A 20,000-nucleotide genomic window follows, 5' to 3' on the forward strand; every position below is an offset into this window, starting at 1 on the left:
ATAGAGAACCTTGTGTCTGTATAGAGAACCTTGTGTCTGTATAGAGTCTTGTGTCTGTATAGAGAACCTTGTGTCTGTATAGAGAGTCTTGTGTATGTATATAGAACCTTGTGTCTGTGTAGAGAGCCTTGTGTCTGTATAGAGAACCTTGTGTCTGTATAGAGAACCTTGTGTCTGTATAGAGAACCTTGTGTCTGTATAGAGAACCTTGTGTCTGTATAGAGAACCTTGTGTCTGTATAGAGAACCTTGTGTCTGTATAGAGAACCTTGTGTCTGTATAGAGAGTCTTGTGTCTGTATAGAGATTCTTGTGTCTGTATAGAGAACAGTAATCACATTCCCTGTATAGAGAGCGGTAATCACATTCCCTTGACCAAGCGACCCCTGACCCTTTAAATCTTCAGCCTTTTAGAGACTTAGAGTCTTGGCAAACTAAAGAATGAAACAAACTCAAACCGGGCCGTTGGCCCAGAATCAAACCGGGCCGTTGCCCCAGGGAACTGATCAATCACATGTAATCAGATCAGATTGAGTTTCTTCTTCTGCCGCGTCAGCCCACTTAGTAACATTATGTCCATACTGATCAGAGTTTATCAATCAACAAATATATACATTCTCAGAGTGGAGAAATAAACAGACTTGTGCAAGAACAGGTCAACCACAGTTTTTTTTGTTGATAATCCAACTCCAAAATACAAACAAAATAATCCAAAATAGACTAATGAAATCCAAATAGTAGCTGTGTCTGTATAGGAATGTTTTAGTCTGACTGAAAGTTATTTTACTGTCTACTCAGCATCTTGTTCCTGTATTTGATCATATTACTAATGTGACCTCATACTAACACTGTGATTGACTGTTCTGCAGCCAAAAGATGATGACGGTGGAAGTGTCCCAAATTGCATCCTATTCCCTATATAGTGCACTACTTTAGCCCAGAGCCTTACTGAACCCTATTCCCTATATAGTGCACTACTTTAGCCCAGAGCCCTACTGAACCCTATTCCCTATATAGTGCACTACATTAGACCAGAGCCCTAAGGTACCCTATTCCCAATATATTGCAGTACTTTTGACCAGAGTCCTATTGACCTTGGTGTAATGTAGAGCACTTCAAAGGGCATATGGTGTCATTTGGAACATGCCCTGTTACTCTCTCTGAACTTTCTTATCTGGTAATGGTTGACATTTATTTTCCTTTTAATTGGAGACACATTTCCTAGCTATGTCTGTTCAGATCAGACGGTGTGATTCTTTCTGTTGAGTTGGCGCCAAATGGAAGAGATCCACAGGTCCACCTATAAGCTACACTATATTCCCACAACGTACAGTGAGATGTAATTTATGGGCTGTGAGAGTTCAATAAGAAGTCCACATAATCGCGTGGAAGTTAAGCCTCATGTGATCCCTAAAACCGTTGTGATGCTTTGAAGTGGTTCTGCACGGCAACATATAGGAAACAGAGGATGTCGATATAACACACAGAGACGGAATTATATCATATAAATGTCATAGGTATGGGAGATGTTATCCACAAAATATGACTTATTCAGCCCTATTTCCAAGACATGTGAATGTCCTTGAAGTTACTGTAGATATTACATCGTAAAGTAATTGAGATCAGATCTGGGTCACTCACTAGTTGATCTGATCTGAACTGTAAAAAAAAGAAAAAAAGGCCTGATTTATATATTGCAGTTAGATTGAGAAAATATACAATGAATGGGTCATCTGTTTTGAAACCTTTCATATATGAGGTAGGCCAATCTCAATGTTTGGTAATTCCCAAGTCTCTCTTATTTTCAGGGTAACTTGACAAGGTGGATTTAGGTGAATAGAATTGATCTAGAAGGTACCGTGTAATGTGACCGTGTGACTGCGTGCGTTTGTTTGCATGCGTATGTACTCATTTGTAGTTGTTCATAGAGATGACCTCACCAGCCCTCCTAGGATATACGTCTGCTTTATGCAGTACTGAGGTCAGACTGTCTCACCTTGGGTGCTTCCTACTGCTAGACAGGATGTTGGGGGGGTCCAAATGGACTGTCTCACCTTGGGTGCTCTCCTACTGCTAGACAGGATGTTGGGGGTCCAAATGGACTGTCTCACCTTGGGTGCTCTCTACTGCTAGACAGGATGTTGGGGGTCCAAATGGACTGTCTCACCTTGGGTGCTTCCTACTGCTAGACAGGATGTTGGGGGTCCAAATGGACTGTCTCACCTTGGGTGCTCTCTACTGCTAGACAGGATGTTGGGGGGGAGTCCAAATGGACTGTCTCACCTTAGGTTCTCACTGCTAGACAGGCTGTTGGGAGGGTCGAAATGGACTGTCTCACCTTGGCTGCTTCCTACTGCTAGACAGGATGTTGGGGGTCCAAATGGACTGTCTCACCTTGGGTGCTCTCTACTGCTAGACAGGATGTTGGGGGGGGTCCAAATGGACTGTCTCACCTTAGGTTCTCTCTACTGCTAGACAGGCTGTTGGGAGGGTCGAAATGGACTGTCTCACCTTGGGTGCTCTCTACTGCTAGACAGTATGTTGGGGGGTCCAAATGGACTGTCTCACCTTGGATGCTCTCTCTACTGCTAGACAGTATGTTGGGGGGTCCAAATGGACTGTCTCACCTTAGGTTCTCTCTACTGCTAGACAGGCTGTTGGGAGGGTCGAAATGGACTGTCTCACCTTGGATGCTCTCTCTACTGCTAGACAGGATGTTGGGAGGGGGGTCCAAATGGACTGTCTCACCTTAGGTTCTCTCTACTGCTAGACAGGCTGTTGGGAGGGTCGAAATGGACTGTCTCACCTTGGATGCTCTCTACTGCTAGACAGGATGTTGGGAGGGTCCAAATGGACTGTCTCACCTTGGATGCTCTCTACTGCTAGACAGGATGTTGGGAGGGGGGTCCAAATGGACTGTCTCACCTTAGGTTCTCTCTACTGCTAGACAGGCTGTTGGGAGGGTCGAAATGGACTGTCTCACCTTGGATGCTCTCTCTACTGCTAGACAGGATGTTGGGAGGGTCCAAATGGACTGTCTCACCTTAGGTTCTCTCTACTGCTAGACAGGCTGTTGGGAGGGTCAAAAATGGACTGTCTCACCTTGGATGCTCTCTACTGCTAGACAGGATGTTGGGAGGGGGTCCAAATGGACTGTCTCACCTTAGGTTCTCTCTACTGCTAGACAGGCTGTTGGGAGGGTCGAAATGGACTGTCTCACCTTGGATGCTCTCTACTGCTAGACAGGATGTTGGGAGGGTCCAAATGGACTGTCTCACCTTGATGCTCTCTCTACTGCTAGACAGGATGTTGGGAGGGTCCAAATGGACTGTCTCACCTTGGATGCTCTCTCTACTGCTAGACAGAATGTTGGGAGGGTCCAAATGGACTGTCTCACCTTGGGTGCTCTCTACTGCTAGACAGGATGTTGGGGGTCCAAAATGGACTGTCTCACCTTGGGTGCTCTCTACTGCTAGACAGGATGTTGGGGGTCCAAAATGGACTGTGGCACTTAGAGGAGAGATAAAACATAACTTTTCCCCCATTGAGCTCAGGAAGGCTTTGTTCTGACAGAGAGCTGAATGGAGCAGAGAGTTTAGTCAGAGTTTAGTCAGAGAGATGGAACAGAGAGTTTAGTCAGAGAGCCACTAGTTCTGGAATTATAAAGGGTTCTGGAATCCCTGGGTTGGAACTGAGGAATTTTCACATCTGTCATGAGGTCTTCTGTGATGGCTGAAGAGGACACTTCATGACTCTATACTGTCCTCTGATCCTCATCCATCTCCATCAGCAGCCAGTGGGCCAATGGGCTGTGGCAACAAGCTCCAGAGACACGTTGCACAGTGGGCAGCACAGAGGCTTTCTGTTAACAAAAGAGAGAGAAAGGACTGACATTTGGGACTGAAGCAAAAACCAACAGATCAAATCAAATCAAATTGTATTTGTCACACGCACCGAATAAAACAGGTGTAGACCTTACAGTGAAATGCTGACTCACAAGCCCTTAACCAATAGGTGTAGTAGACCTTACAGTGAAATGCTGACTCACAAGCCCTTAACCAACAGGTGTAGTAGACCTTACAGTGAAATGCTGACTCACAAGCCCTTAACCAACAGGTGTAGTAGACCTTACAGTGAAATGCTGACTCACAAGCCCTTAACCAACAGGTGAAGTAGACCTTACAGTGAAATGCTGACTCACAAGCCCTTAACCAACAGGTGTAGTAGACCTTACAGTGAAATGCTGACTTTACAAGCCCTTAACCAACAGGTGTAGGTAGACCTTGCAGTGAAATGCTGACTTACAAGCCCTTAACTAACAATGCAGTTCAAGAAATAGAGTTAAGAAAATATTTAATAAATAAACTAAAATAAAAAATGTAATAAAAAGTAAAAAGTAAACAACAATAATGAGGCTACATACAGGGGATAGTGTCAGTGTGGAGGCTATATACAGGGGGATAGTGTCAGTGTGGAGGCTATATACAGGGGATAGTGTAGTGTGGAGGCTATATACAGGGGATAGTGTCAGTGTGGAGGCTATATACAGGGGATAGTGTCAGTGTGGAGGCTATATACAGGGGATAGTGTCAGTGTGGAGGCTATATACAGGGGATAGTGTCAGTGTGGAGGCTATATACAGGGGATAGTGTCAGTGTGGAGGCTATATACAGGGGATAGTGTCAGTGTGGAGGCTATATACAGGGGGTACCAGTACAGTGTCAATGTGGAGGCTATATACAGGGGATAGTGTCAGTGTGGAGGCTATATACAGGGGATAGTGTCAGTGTGCGGGGGTACAGGTTAGTTGAGGTAGTTTCTACATATAGGTAGGGGTGAAGTGACTATGCAGAGATAATAAGCAGCGAGAAGCAGCAGTGTAAAAACAAAGGGGGGATCAATGGAAATGGTCTGGGTGGCCATGATTAACTGTTCAGCAGTCTTATGTCTTGGGGATAAAAGCTGTTAATAAGGAGTCTTTTGGACCTAGACTTGGCTCTTCGATACCGCTTGCCGTGCGGTAACCTGTGCCCCCACACGTTGACTCTGTACCGGTACCCCCCTGTATATAGCCTCCACGTTGACTCTGTACCGGTACCCCCCTGTATATAGCCTCCACGTTGACTCTGTACCGGTACCCCCCTGTATATAGCCTCCACGTTGACTCTGTACCGGTACCCCCCTGTATATAGCCTCCACGTTGACTCTGTACCAGTACCCCCCTGTATATAGCCTCCACATTGACTCTGTACCGGTACCCCCCTGTATATAGCCTCCACGTTGACTCTGTACCGGTACCCCCTGTATATAGCCTCCACATTGACTCTGTACCGGTACCCCCCTGTATATAGCCTCCACGTTGACTCTGTACCGGTACCCCCCTGTATATAGCCTCCACGTTGACTCTGTACCAGTACCCCCCTGTATATAGCCTCCACATTGACTCTGTACCGGTACCCCCCTGTATATAGCCTCCACATTGACTCTGTACCATAACACCCTGTATATAGCCTCCACATTGACTCTGTACCATAACACCCTGTATATAGCCTCCACATTGACTCTGTACCATAACACCCTGTATATAACCTCCACATTGACTCTGTACCATAACACCCTGTATATAACCTCCACATGGACTCTGTACCATAACACCCTGTATATAGCCTCCACATTGACTCTGTACCATAACACCCTGTATATAACCTCCACATTGACTCTGTACCATAACACCCTGTATATAGCCTCCACATTGACTCTGTACCATAACACCCTGTATATAACCTCCACATTGACTCTGTACCATAACACCCTGTATATAACCTCCACATTGACTCTGTACCATAACACCCTGTATATAGCCTCCACATTGACTCTGTACCATAACACCCTGTATATAACCTCCACATTGACTCTGTACCATGACACCCTGTATATAACCTCCACATTGACTCTGTACCATAACACCCTGTATATAGCCTCCACATTGACTCTGTACCATAACACCCTGTATATAACCTCCACATTGACTCTGTACCATAACACCCTGTATATAGCCTCCACATTGACTCTGTACCATAACACCCTGTATATAACCTCCACATTGACTCTGTACCATAACACCCTGTATATAACCTCCACATTGACTCTGTACCATAACACCCTGTATATAACCTCCACATTGACTCTGTACCATAACACCCTGTATATAACCTCCACATTGACTCTGTACCATAACACCCTGTATATAGCCTCCACATTGACTCTGTACCATAACACCCTGTATATAACCTCCACATTGACTCTGTACCATAACACCCTGTATATAGCCTCCACATTGACTCTGTACCATAACACCCTGTATATAGCCTCCACATTGACTCTGTACCATAACACCCTGTATATAACCTCCACATTGACTCTGTACCGGTACCCCCCTGTATATAGCCTCCACATTGCCTCTGTACCAGTACCCCCCTGTATATAACCTCCACATTGACTCTGTACCGTAACACCCTGTATATAACCTCCACATTGACTCTGTACCATAACACCCTGTATATAGCCTCCACATTGACTCTGTACCATAACACCCTGTATATAGCCTCCACATTGACTCTGTACCATAACACCCTGTATATAGCCTCCACATTGACTCTGTACCATAACACCCTGTATATAACCTCCACATTGACTCTGTACCATAACACCCTGTATATAACCTCCACATTGACTCTGTACCATAACACCCTGTATATAGCCTCCACATTGACTCTGTACCATAACACCCTGTATATAACCTCCACATTGACTCTGTACCATAACACCCTGTATATAGCCTCCACATTGACTCTGTACCATAACACCCTGTATATAACATTGACTCTGTACCATAACACCCTGTATATAGCCTGACTCTGTACCATAACACCCTGTATATAGCCTCCACATTGACTCTGTACCATAACACCCTGTATATAACCTCCACATTGACTCTGTACCATAACACCCTGTATATATAACCTCCACATTGACTCTGTACCATAACACCCTGTATATAACCTCCACATTGACTCTGTACCATAACACCCTGTATATAACCTCCACATTGACTCTGTACCATAACACCCTGTATATAGCCTCCACATTGACTCTGTACCATAACACCCTGTATATAACCTCCACATTGACTCTGTACCATAACACCCTGTATATAGCCTCCACATTGACTCTGTACCATAACACCCTGTATATAGCCTCCACATTGACTCTGTACCATAACACCCTGTATATAACCTCCACATTGACTCTGTACCATAACACCCTGTATATAGCCTCCACATTGACTCTGTACCATAACACCCTGTATATAACCTCCACATTGACTCTGTACCATAACACCCTGTATATAACCTCCACATTGACTCTGTACCATAACACCCTTTATATAGCCTCCACATTGACTCTGTACCATAACACCCTGTATATAGCCTCCACATTGACTCTGTACCATAACACCCTGTATATAACCTCCACATTGACTCTGTACCATAACACCCTGTATATAACCTCCACATTGACTCTGTACCATAACACCCTGTATATAGCCTCCACATTGACTCTGTACCATAACACCCTGTATATAGCCTCCACATTGACTCTGTACCATAACACCCTGTATATAACCTCCACATTGACTCTGTACCATAACACCCTGTATATAGCCTCCACATTGACTCTGTACCATAACACCCTGTATATAACCTCCACATTGACTCTGTACCATAACACCCTGTATATAGCCTCCACATTGACTCTGTACCATAACACCCTGTATATAACCTCCACATTGACTCTGTACCATAACACCCTGTATATAGCCTCCACATTGACTCTGTACCATAACACCCTGTATATAACCTCCACATTGACTCTGTACCATAACTCCCTGTATATAACCTCCACATTGACTCTGTACCATAACACCCTGTATATAGCCTCCACATTGACTCTGTACCATAACACCCTGTATATAACCTCCACATTGACTCTGTACCATAACTCCCTGTATATAGCCTCCACATTGACTCTGTACCATAACACCCTGTATATAGCCTCCACATTGACTCTGTACCATAACACCCTGTATATAGCCTCCACATTGACTCTGTACCATAACACCCTGTATATAACCTCCACATTGACTCTGTACCATAACTCCCTGTATATAGCCTCCACATTGACTCTGTACCATAACACCCTGTATATAGCCTCCACATTGACTCTGTAGCATTTCACTGTAAGGTCTACTACACCTGTTGGTTAAGGGCTTGTAAGTCAGCATTTCACTGTATTCGTCGCATGTGTCAATTATAAAGAAAAAATATTTGATTTGTCTGATCACTCCACCATAAAGACCTAATTGGTGGAGTACTGAAGAGATGGTTGTCCTTCTGGAAGGTTCTCCCGTCTCCACGAGGAATTCTGGAGCTCTGTCAGAGTGACCACTGGGTTCTTGGTCACCTCTCTGACCGAGGCCCTTTTCCCCTGATTGCTCAGTTTGACCAGGCGGCCAGCTCTAGGAGGAGTGTTGGTGGTTCCAAACGTATTGCATTTCAGAATGATGGAGGCCACTGTGATCTTGAGGACCTTCAATGGTGCAAAAAAAATGTTGGTACCATTCTCCAGATCTGTGCCTCGACACAACCCTATCTCGGAGCTCTACGGACAATTCGTTTCGATCTCATGGCTTGGTTTTTTCTCTGACATGCACTGTCAACTGTAGGACCTTATATAGACAGGTGTGTGCCTTTCCAAATCATGTCAAATCAATTGAATTTACCACATGTGGACTCCAAACACGTTGTCGAAACATCTCAAGGATGATCAATGGAAACAGGATGCACCTGAGCTCAGTTTGGAGTCTCATAACAGAGAGTCTGACTACTTGTGCAAATAAAGTATTTCTGTTTTTTTATTTGTAATAAATTTGCCAAAAAGAAATCGAGAAACCTGTTTTCGCTTTGTCATTATGGGGTATATATTGTTGGTAGATTGATGAGGGGGGAGAAAAAAAAACTTTTATCCATTTTAGAATACGGCAAAAAGTAACAAAATGTGGAATAAGGGGTCTGAATACTTTCCGAAGGCTCTGTATATGTAGGTGGGGAGAGGTCAGACACCATTTCCACACGTATCTCCAGTCTTATCCGGAAATATTTTCCTACACATCCTTCTCATTAAATCAAGGTTTAGTCTATGGCTGAAACATTTAATTTGATATTTGAGCGGTTCACAGATAATATGATGTTAATGATTTATAATTTTAAAATGAAATGTGAAACGTAAACCTGGAGAAAGGGTGACTTGGTAAATAAACCAGTTATTTTTGTTAAACATATTTCATGAGACACTGATTGTTGATAGCTACCTCAGCAGTGGAACTGAACCAAGGAGGCCTTATACTCCTCCTCATCCTCCTCGTTCTCTCATCCTCCTCCTCCTCGTTCTCTCATCCTCATCCTTGTCCTCCTCCTCCTCATCCTCCTCGTTTTCTCATCCTCATCCTCGTCCTCCTCCTCGTTCTCTCATCCTCATCCTCGTCCTCGTCCTTCTTCCAAAGCTGTCTTATACAGCAGAAGGTTAGAGTTATGAATCTTGTCTCTAGACTCTAGACTATTGTCTTTTGACTCTATACTCTTGTCTCTAGACTCTTGTCTCAATACTCTATACTCTATACTCTTGTCTCTAGACTTTAGACTCTTGTCTCTAGACTCTTGTCTCTAGACTTTAGACTCTTGTCTCTAGACTCTTGTCTCTAGACTTTAGACTCTTGTCTCTAGACTCTTGTCTCTAGACTCCTGACTTGTTTCTAGACTCTAGGCTCTAGACTCTTGTTTCTAGACTCTAGGCTCTAGACTCCTGACTTGTTTCTAGACTCTCGGCTCTAGACTATTGTTTCTAGACTCCAGACTCTATACTCTTGTCTCTAGACTTTAGACTCTTGTCTCCTGTCTCTAGACGCTTGTCTCTAGAGTCTTGATAAAGTGTTGGGCCTTTGTGCTGGCTAAGTAGAAATAAATACAGTTGTTTACTTACCATACATCCTCTCTGCAACCCTTAAAATGATACCACAATGACATAACGTAGGGTTATAGCACTGTAAACATCTACTTTATACGAGTTGTTTTGGAGTTAAATTGAGAAGCCAGGACTTTTCTTCTGATTTATCAGGAGAGAGAGAGCACAGAGCCGGGCTACAGGGTTAATTTGCTGTGATTGTGCAGGTCATTTTCTGCCTGGTTAAACACATGATCCCTAGATAGGTTGTAGAGTGCCTGCTGGTGTTGCTCGACCCGTGCGTGCTGGACGGACATGTGTGTGTTTTTAGGGGAGATTGTGTTGCTATGTTTATTGGAATTACACACATTGCAACTATGTACTTTCCATCTTGAGTATCCAGGGACCGTTTTTCATAAAGAGGCTGATTTCATTGTTGTTTTGACTGAGTGAATGAGCTTTGATTGACATGTTGTTTATCCATCATGTCAATGTACTCAGACTACAGACTGGATTTGGAAAGCTAAAATAAAAACAGCAGTTATAATTGTATGTAGTTTTGCCAAACTGATGGTTGTGATAAATGCAGTCCAAGTTTTTTAGTGCTTGTTTTTGACCAATAGTTGCTCTCTGCCAATTCTGATTCAATTGATTCTGTTACTTCAAAACATTAACTCCCTCCTTTCTCTCTCTCTCTCTCTCTCTCTCTCTCTCTCTCTCTCTCTCTCTCTCTCTCTCTCTCTCTCTCTCTCTCTCTCTCTCTCTCTCTCTCTCTCCTCTCCTCTCTCTCTGTCTCTCTCTCTCTCTGTCTCTCTCTCCCTCTCTCCCTCCCTCACCCCCCCTGTCTCCCTCCCTCTCCCCTCTCCTCTCGCTCTCTCTCCATCTCTCTCTCTCTCCCCCTCCCCCTCTGCCCCTCCCTCTCTCCCTCACCCCCTGTCTCCCTCCCTCTCCTCCCTCTCCTCCCGCTCTCTCTCTCTCCATCTCTCTCTCCCCCCTCCCCCTCTGCCCCTCCCTCTCTCCCTCACCCCCTGTCTCCCTCCCTCTCCTCCCTCTCCTCTCGCTCTCTCTCCATCTCACTCTCTCCCCCCTCCCCCTCTGCCCCTCCCTCTCTCCCTCACCCCCCTGTCTCCCTCCCTCTCCTCCCTCTCCTCTCGCTCTCTCTCCATCTCACTCTCTCCCCCTCCCCCTCTGCCCCTCCCTCTCTCTCTCACCCCCTGTCTCCCTCCCTCTCCTCCCTCTCCTCTCGCTCTCTCTCCATCTCTCTCTCCCCTCTCCCCCTCGGCCCCTCACTCTCTCCCTCACCCCCTGTCTCCCTCCCTCTCCTCCCTCTCCTCTCGCTCTCTCCCATCTCTCTCTCTCTCCCTCTCCCCCTCTGCCCCTCCCTCTCTCCCTCACCCCCTGTCTCCCTTCCTCTCCTCCCTCTCCTCTCGCTCTCTCTCCATCCCACTCTCCCCCCTCCCCCCTCTGCCCCTCCCTCTCTCCCTCACCCCCCCCTGTCTCCCTCCCTCTCCTCCCTCTCCTCTCGCTCTCTCTCTATCTCTCTCTCCCCTCACCCCCTGTCTCCCTCCCTCTCCTCTCTCTCCATCTCACTCTCTCCCCCCTCCCCCCTCTGCCCCTCCCTCTCTCCCTCCCCCCCCCTGTCTCCCTCCCTCTCCTCCCTCTCCTCTCGCTCTCTCTCCATCTCTCTCTCTCCCCCCTCCCCCCTCTGCCCCTCCCTCTCTCCCTCGCCCCCCCTGTCTCCCTCCCTCTCCTCCCTCTCCTCTCGCTCTCTCTCCATCTCTCTCTCTCCCTCACCCCTCCTGTCTCCCTCCCTCTCCTCTCTCTCCATCTCACTCTCTCCCCCTCCCCCTATGCCCCTCCCTCTCTCCCTCACCCCCTGTGTTCCCTCCCTCTCCTCCCTCTCCTCTCGCTCTCTCTCCATCTCTCTCTCTCTCCCCCTCTGCCCCTCCCTCTCTCCCTCACCCCCTGTCTCCCTCCCTCTCCTCCCTCTCCTCTCGCTCTCTCTCCATCTCTCTCTCTCCCTTACCCCCCGTCTCCCTCCCTCTCCTCTCTCTCCATCTCTCTCTCTCCCCCCCTCCCCCTCTGCCCCTTCCTCTCTCTCTCTCCCCCCTCTGCCCCTCCCTCTCCCCTCTCTCCCTCTCTCCCCCTCCCCCTCCCCCTCTCCCCCTCCCTCTCTCTCTCTCCCCCCTCCCCCCTCTGCCCCTCCCTCTCTGCAGACTTGCGTTTGATGAACAGTTCCAGTGTGTTCTGGGACAGAGGAGTGAGTGGAGGTTACCAGTCCCTGCTGCTGGATGAGGACCGTGGCTGGCTCCTGGTAGGGGGTAGAGACCACATCTACCTTCTCCACTCGGACAGCCTGGCTCTTCCTACACGCACGGTACAGACAGCACCTCAGTGAATCTCCCTATCTAGGTGTAAATGTAGAGTTAAGGCCAGCACCATGGCATTACCATGACTCTGTTTTGAATCAGTCTAGGGCTCCTTCCCAACTGTGTTCTCTTAGATCGCCACCTTCTCAATTAAACACAGAGTGGGGTATCATAAATTAATGATGAAAGGTCGTCCCGTATCCATATTTTAAGCCTCACCTGTATCCCTCCCTCCCTCCCCTCCTCTCCCTCCCCCCTCCTCTCCCTCCCTCCCTCCCTCCCTCCCTCCCTCCCTCCCCTCCCTCCCTCCCCCCTCCTCTCCCCCCCCCCCTCCCTCCCTCTCCTCCCTCCCTCCCTCCTCTCCCTCCCTCCCTCCTCCCTCCCCCTCCTCTCCTTTAGATTTACTGGCCAGCTGTGGAGGAACACGTCGAACACTGCAGATTGGCAGGGAAGAACCTGTCGGTAAGTAACAAAGATGGATGAACAACACGGGATGAACTTTCCCACAATGCTGTTTAGGTGCTCTGAAGATCTGAGGCCTTATTTAGTAGTCCTCTGGCTCAGAGCACGTTATTTGGACGAGGCCCAAGGATCCCTCACGGTGTATAATTAAAACAAGGCCCGTCTTTATTGATGGTCATGTTGTTGTGTATTATGAGACCCAGGGGAGATGTCTGATCCCTCTGATCTCTGTTAACTATGACAGTACTGTAGATGTGTGTCATGTATGTTTAATGTAAATCCTAACATTGTTTCAGACTGACTGCGCCAACTACGTGCGTCTCCTCCAGCCCTTCAATAAGACCCATGTGTACGTCTGTGGCACCGGGGCCTACCACCCACAATGCACCTACATAGACCTGGGACACAGCACTGAGGTGAGGAAAGGGGAGAGGGGAGGTGGGGGCATGTGTATGTCTGTGGCACCGGGGCCTACCACCCACAATGCACCTACATAGACCTGGGACACATCACTGAGGTGAGGAAAGGGGAGAGGGGAGGGGAGGGCATGTGTATGTCTGTGGCACCGGGGCTACCACCCACAATGCACCTACATAGACCTGGGACACAGCACTGAGGTGAGGAAAGGAGAGAGGGGAGGTGGGGGCATGTGTATGTCTGTGGCACCGGGGCCTACCACCCACAATGCACCTACATAGACCTGGGACACAGCACTGAGGTGAGGAAAGCAGAGAGAGGAGGGGAGGGCATGTGTATGTCTGTGGCACCGGGGCCTACCACCCACAATGCACCTACATAGACCTGGGACACATCACTGAGGTGAGGAAAGGGGAGAGGGGAGGGGAGGGCATGTGTATGTCTGTGGCACCGGGGCCTACCACCCACAATGCATACGGGGCCTACCACCCACAATGCATACGGGGCCTACCACCCACAATGGGTACGGGGCCTACCACCCACAATGCGTACGGGGCCTACCACCCACAATGCGTACGGGGCCTACCACCCACAATGCGTACGGGGCCTACCACCCACAATGCGTACGGGGCCTACCACCCATGTGTACGTCTGTACACGTTTGTTTATTATCTACTTCACTTGCTTTGACAATGTTAACATATGTTTCCCATGTCAATAATCCTAAACTCTCTGGTCCATCTCTCTGACTAAACTCTCTGTTCCATCTCTCTGACTAAACTCTCTGTTCCATCTCTCTGACTAAACTCTCTGTTCCATCTCTCTGACTAAACTCTCTGTTCCATCTCTCTGACTAAACTCTCTGTTCCATCTCTCTGACTAAACTCTCTGTTCCATCTCTCTGACAAAACTCTCTGTTCCATCTCTCTGACTAAACTCTCTGTTCCATCTCTCTGACTAAACTCTGACTAAACTCTCTGTTCCATCTCTCTGACTAAACTCTCTGTTCCATCTCTCTGACTAAACTCTCTGTTCCATCTCTCTGACTAAACTCTGACTAAACTCTCTGTTCCATCTCTCTGACTAAACTCTGACTAAACTCTCTGTTCCATCTCTCTGACTAAACTCTCTGTTCCATCTCTCTGACTAAACTCTGACTAAACTCTCTGTACCATCTCTCTGACTAAACTCTCTATTCCATCTCTCTGACTAAACTCTGACTAAACTCTCTGTACCATCTCTCTGACTAAACTCTCTATTCCATCTCTCTGACTAAACTCTGACTAAACTCTCTGTTCCATCTCTCTGACTAAACTCTCTGTTCCATCTCTCTGACTAAACTCTGACTAAACTCTCTGTACCATCTCTCTGACTAAACTCTCTATTCCATCTCTCTGACTAAACTCTGACTAAACTCTCTGTACCATCTCTCTGACTAAACTCTCTATTCCATCTCTCTGACTAAACTCTCTATTCCATCTCTCTGACTAAACTCTGACTAAACTCTCTGTTCCATCTCTCTGACTAAACTCTCTGTTCCATCTCTCTGACTAAACTCTGACTAAACTCTCTGTACCATCTCTCTGACTAAACTCTCTATTCCATCTCTCTGACTAAACTCTGACTAAACTCTCTGTACCATCTCTCTGACTAAACTCTCTATTCCATCTCTCTGACTAAACTCTGACTAAACTCTCTATTCCATCTCTCTGACTAAACTCTGTGTACCATCTCTCTGACTAAACTCTCTGTTCCATCTCTCTGACTAAACTCTCTGTTCCATCTCTCTGACTAAACTCTCTGTTCCATCTCTCTGACTAAACTCTGACTAAACTCTCTGTTCCATCTCTCTGACTAAACTCTGACTAAACTCTCTGTTCCATCTCTCTGACTAAACTCTCTGTTCCATCTCTCTGACTAAACACTCTGTTCCATCTCTCTGACAAAACTCTCTGTTCCATCTCTCTGACTAAACTCTCTATTCCATCTCTCTGACTAAACTCTCTGTTCCATCTCTCTGACTAAACTCTCTATTCCATCTCTCTGACTAAACTCTCTGTTCCATCTATCTGACTAAACTCTCTGTTCCACCTCTCTGACTAAACTCTCTATTCCATCTCTCTGACTAAACACTCTGTTCCATCGCTCTGACTAAACTCTCTATTCCATCTATCTGACTAAACTCTCTGTTCCACCTCTCTGACTAAACTCTCTATTCCATCTATCTGACTAAACTCATCTCTCTGACTAAACTCTCTATTCCATCTGTTCCATCTATCTGACTAAACTCTCTGTTCCACCTCTCTGACTAAACTCTCTATTCCATCTCTCTGACTAAACACTCTGTTCCATCGCTCTGACTAAACTCTCTCCATCTATCTGACTAAACTCTCTGTTCCACCTCTCTGACTAAACTCTCTATTCCATCTCTCTGACTTCTGTTCCATCTCTCTGACTAAACTCTCTGTTCCATCTATCTGACTAAACTCTCTGTTCCACCTCTCTGACTAAACTCTCTATTCCATCTCTCTGACTAAACACTCTGTTCCATCGCTCTGACTAAACTCTGACTAAACACTCTGTACCATCTCTCTGACTAAACTCTCTGACTAAACTCTCTGTTCCACCTCTCTGACTAAACTCTCTATTCCATCTCTCTGACTAAACACTCTGTTCCATCGCTCTGACTAAACTCTGACTAAACTCTCTGTTCCATCTCTCTGACTAAACTCTGACTAAACACTCTGTTCCACCTCTCTGACTAAACTCTGACTAAACACTCTGTTCCACCTCTCTGACTAAACTCTGACTAAACACTCTGTTCCATCTCTCTGACTAAACTCTGACTAAACTCTCTGTTCCATCTCTCTGACTAAACACTCTGTTCCATCTCTCTGACTAAACTCTCTGTTCCAGTAGATGAGGTTAATGCTATTGCAGAGATGAAATTATTACATTGTGGTGGTTGAGATGGTTCTCTGTGGTAGAGGAGGCTAATGCTATTGCAGAGATGAAATTATTACATTGTGGTGGTTGAGATGGTTCTCTGTGGTAGAGGAGGTTAATGCTATTGCAGAGATGAAATTATTACATTGTGGTGGTTGAGATGGTTCTCTGTGGTAGAGGAGGCTAATGCTATTGCAGAGATGAAATTATTACATTGTGGTGGTTGAGATGGTTCTCTGTGGTAGAGGAGGCTAATGCTATTGCAGAGATGAAATTATTACATTGTGGTGGTTGAGATGGTTCTCTGTGGTAGAGGAGGCTAATGCTATTGCAGAGATGAAATTATTACATTGTGGTGGTTGAGATGGTTCTCTGTGGTAGAGGAGGCTAATGCTATTGCAGAGATGAAATTATTACATTGTGGTGGTTGAGATGGTTCTCTGTGGTAGAGGAGGCTAATGCTATTGCAGAGATGAAATTATTACATTGTGGTGGTTGAGATGGTTCTCTGTGGTAGAGGAGGCTAATGCTATTGTGGATGTGACATCATTCTCTGCACCGATCCACATATCAAATCAAATGTTATTGGTCACATACACGTGTTTAGCAGATGTTATTGCGGGTGTCTCAAAATGCTTGTGTTTCTAGCTCTAACAGTGCAGTGATATCTAACAGTTTCACAACAATGCAAACAAATCTAAAGGAATGGAATTAATAAAGAATATATGAATATATGGACGAGCAATGTCAGAGCGGCATAGACTAAGATACAGTAGAATAGAATACAGTATGAGATAAGTAATGCAAAATATGTTAACATTATTAAAGTGACTAGTGTTCCACAGCGGTGCAGTTGCCGTACCAGGCGGTGATACAGCCCGGCTGGATGCTCTCAATTGTGCATCTGTAAAATTCTGTGAGGGGTTTAGGTCCCAAACCAAATTTGAGTCGCTGTTGCACCTTCATCACCACACTGTCTGTGTGGGTGAACCATTTCAGTGTGTCCGTGATGTGTACGCCGAGGATCTTGATTCTTTCTACCTTCTCCACTACTGTCCCGTCGATGTGGCTAGGGGGGTGCTCCCTCTGCTGTTTCCTGAAGTCCACAATCAGCTCCTTAGTTTTGTTGACGTTGGGTGTGAGGTTATTTTCCTGACACCACACTCCAAGGACCCTCACCTCCTCCCTGTAGGCCGTGTCGCCTTTGTTAGTAATCAGGCCTACTACTGTTGTGTCATCTGCAAACTTAATGATTGGGTGGGAGGCATGCGTGGCCACGCAGTTATTGGTGAACATGGAGTACAGGAGGGGGCTGAACACGGGCCCCTGTGTTGAGGATCAGCAAAGTGGAGGTGTTGTTTCCTACCTTCACCACCTGGGGGCGGACCGTTAGAAAGTCCAGGACCCAGTTGCACTGGGCAGGGTTCAGACCCAGGGCCTCAAGCTTAATGATGAGCTTGGAGGGTACTATGGTGTTGAATATAGTCAATGGACAGCAGTCTTGCATAGGTATTCCTCTTGTCCAGATGGGTTAGGGCAGTGTGCAGTGTGATGGCGATTGCATCATCTGTGGAGCTATTGGGGCGGTAAGCAAATTGAAGTGGGTCTAGGGTGTCAGGTAAGGTAGAGGTGATATGATCCTTGACTAGTCTCTCAAAGCACTTCATGATGACAGAAGTGAGTGCTATGGGGCAATAATCATTTAGTTCAGTTACCTTTGCTTTCTTGGGCACAGGAGCTATGGTGGCCATCTTGAAGCATGTGGGGACAGTAGACTGGCATAGGGAGAGTTTGAATATGTCCATAAACACTCCAGCCAGCTGGTCTGCGCATGCTCTGAGGACGCAAGCTTAAACACTCTTAAATGTCTTACTCACGTTAGCCACGGAGAAGGAGAGCCCACAGGCTGCGTCGGTGGCACTGTGTTATCCTCAAAGCGAAGGTGTTTAGCTTGTCCGGAAGCAAGATGTCCGTGTCCGTGACGTGGCTGGTTTTCCCCTTTGTAGTCCGTGATTGTCTGGAGACCCTGTCACATACGTTTCGTGTCTGAGCGACTCCACTTTGTCTCGATACTGACGTTTAGCCTGTTTGATTGCCTTACGGAGGGAATATCTACACTGTTTGTATTCTGCCATATTCCCAGTCACCATGCTTTCAGTTTGGCACGAGTGCTTTTAATAGTTTTAATAGTCACAGTAGGTACAACATATCCTATACATTTCCTGATAAACTCAGTTACCGTATCAGTGTATTCGTTAATGTTATTCTCAGAGGCTACCCGGAACATATCCCAGTCCGCGTGATCAAAACAATCTTGAAGCGTGGATTCCGATTGGTCAGACTAGCATTGAATAGTCCTCAGCACGGGTACTTCCTGTTTGAGTTTCTGCCTATAGGAAGGGAGGGGCAAAATGGAGTCGTGGTCAGATTTGCCGAATGGAGGGCTGGAGGGCTGGGAGGGCATCCCGGAAGTTGGAGTAGCAGTAGTCGAGTGTTTAGCAGCGCGAGAACTACAGTCAATGTGTTGATAGAACTTCTATAGTGTTTTCCTCAAATATTCTTTGTTAAAATCCACTGCTACAATAAATGTGGCCCCAGGATATGTTGTTTCCTGTTTGCATAAAGTCCAGTGAAGTTCTTTGAGGGCCGTCATGGTATCGGCTTGAGGGGGAATATACACAGCTGAGACTATAACCGAAGAGAATTGTCTTGGGAGGTAATACGGTCGGCATTTGATTGTGAGGTATTCTACATCGAGTGAACAAAAGGACTTGAGTTCCTGTATGTTATCACAACCACACCATGAGTAGCTAATCATGAAATATATATCCCCGCTCTTCTTCTTCCCAGAGAGATATTTATTCCTGTCTGCTCGATCAAATGAGAACCCCACTGGCTGTATGATCTCAGACAGTATATCCCAGACAATAGAACATAACATGAGTAGAATATAACTATATCGAATCTCTATGGTTCTCTGTGGGTCTCCTAGGAGCCGTTGTTCCGTCTGCAGAGCCATGCTGTGGAGTCTGGCCGGGGGAAATGTCCCTTTAGTCCACGGGAACCCTTCACCGCCAGGCTCACCGGTAAGTCATATACAAATACAATGTCCACATACGAAACACTTGTAGTGATATACAGAACGTTGACAGGGACACGTGCTATATTTTCAGTATTTGAAGAGAATGACCAGGCTCACCGGTAAGTAATATATCCAGCTAATATGGAAAATATTGACATTAAGGAGACCATTTCCTCCACAATGACTTACAGAACTGTTAACGTTGACTGTGACACACAATATTCAATATGTGACCGATGCGGTAATCCACCCTTCCAGCCTTCAGAAATGGTGTGACCAGGAAGGGAGTTAGAGGAGAGAACCACATGATTTAGTTCTCACATAGTTTGAAGTGGACGTAAATCCCGCCAGACCCCAGTACATAAAACATATGGTTCATAATTAGGGGCAACAGAGTTAGTTGCTACCACTGGGAATGACGTCCTGCTCTGTGCGTTTTAGGAGTTCTATGGTAACTCTCTATGTGATTGAATATCCATAAGTATTTGCTGAATTCCATATTCACACAGGCTATATATTATATAAACAATATACTGTCCAATAAATGTGACAGACATATTTCAGAATAATACATTTTGATATACATGATCTTTTCCAAAAGGGTATAGCTGTAAATATATATATTTTCCAAAACAATGAAACCGACCCAAATTACTCTTAGCCTTGT

General features: G+C 46.1%; 1 protein-coding gene across 50 annotated transcripts in view; it reads left to right on the forward strand.

Annotated features, from left to right (window-relative positions):
• The window catches only part of si:dkey-49n23.1 (semaphorin-3D), a 166,842-nt gene that overhangs the window by 101,683 nt on the left and 45,159 nt on the right, over positions 1-20,000 (forward strand). For all 50 annotated transcript variants that reach the window (XR_008074719.1, XR_008074732.1, XR_008074737.1 and 47 more), the window contains exons 3-6: positions 12,274-12,434; positions 12,826-12,888; positions 13,185-13,304; positions 19,244-19,337. Coding sequence is in view for 1 of the 50 variants with exons in the window: in XM_052474135.1 (XP_052330095.1) it covers positions 12,274-12,434; positions 12,826-12,888; positions 13,185-13,304; positions 19,244-19,337 (438 nt within the window). In the remaining 49 variants the exon portion in view is untranslated. The remainder of the gene's footprint in view (positions 1-12,273; positions 12,435-12,825; positions 12,889-13,184; positions 13,305-19,243; positions 19,338-20,000) is intronic.

This window comes from Oncorhynchus keta, chromosome 21, assembly GCF_023373465.1.
Source record: "Oncorhynchus keta strain PuntledgeMale-10-30-2019 chromosome 21, Oket_V2, whole genome shotgun sequence".
NCBI classification, from domain to species: Eukaryota; Metazoa; Chordata; class Actinopteri; order Salmoniformes; family Salmonidae; genus Oncorhynchus; species Oncorhynchus keta.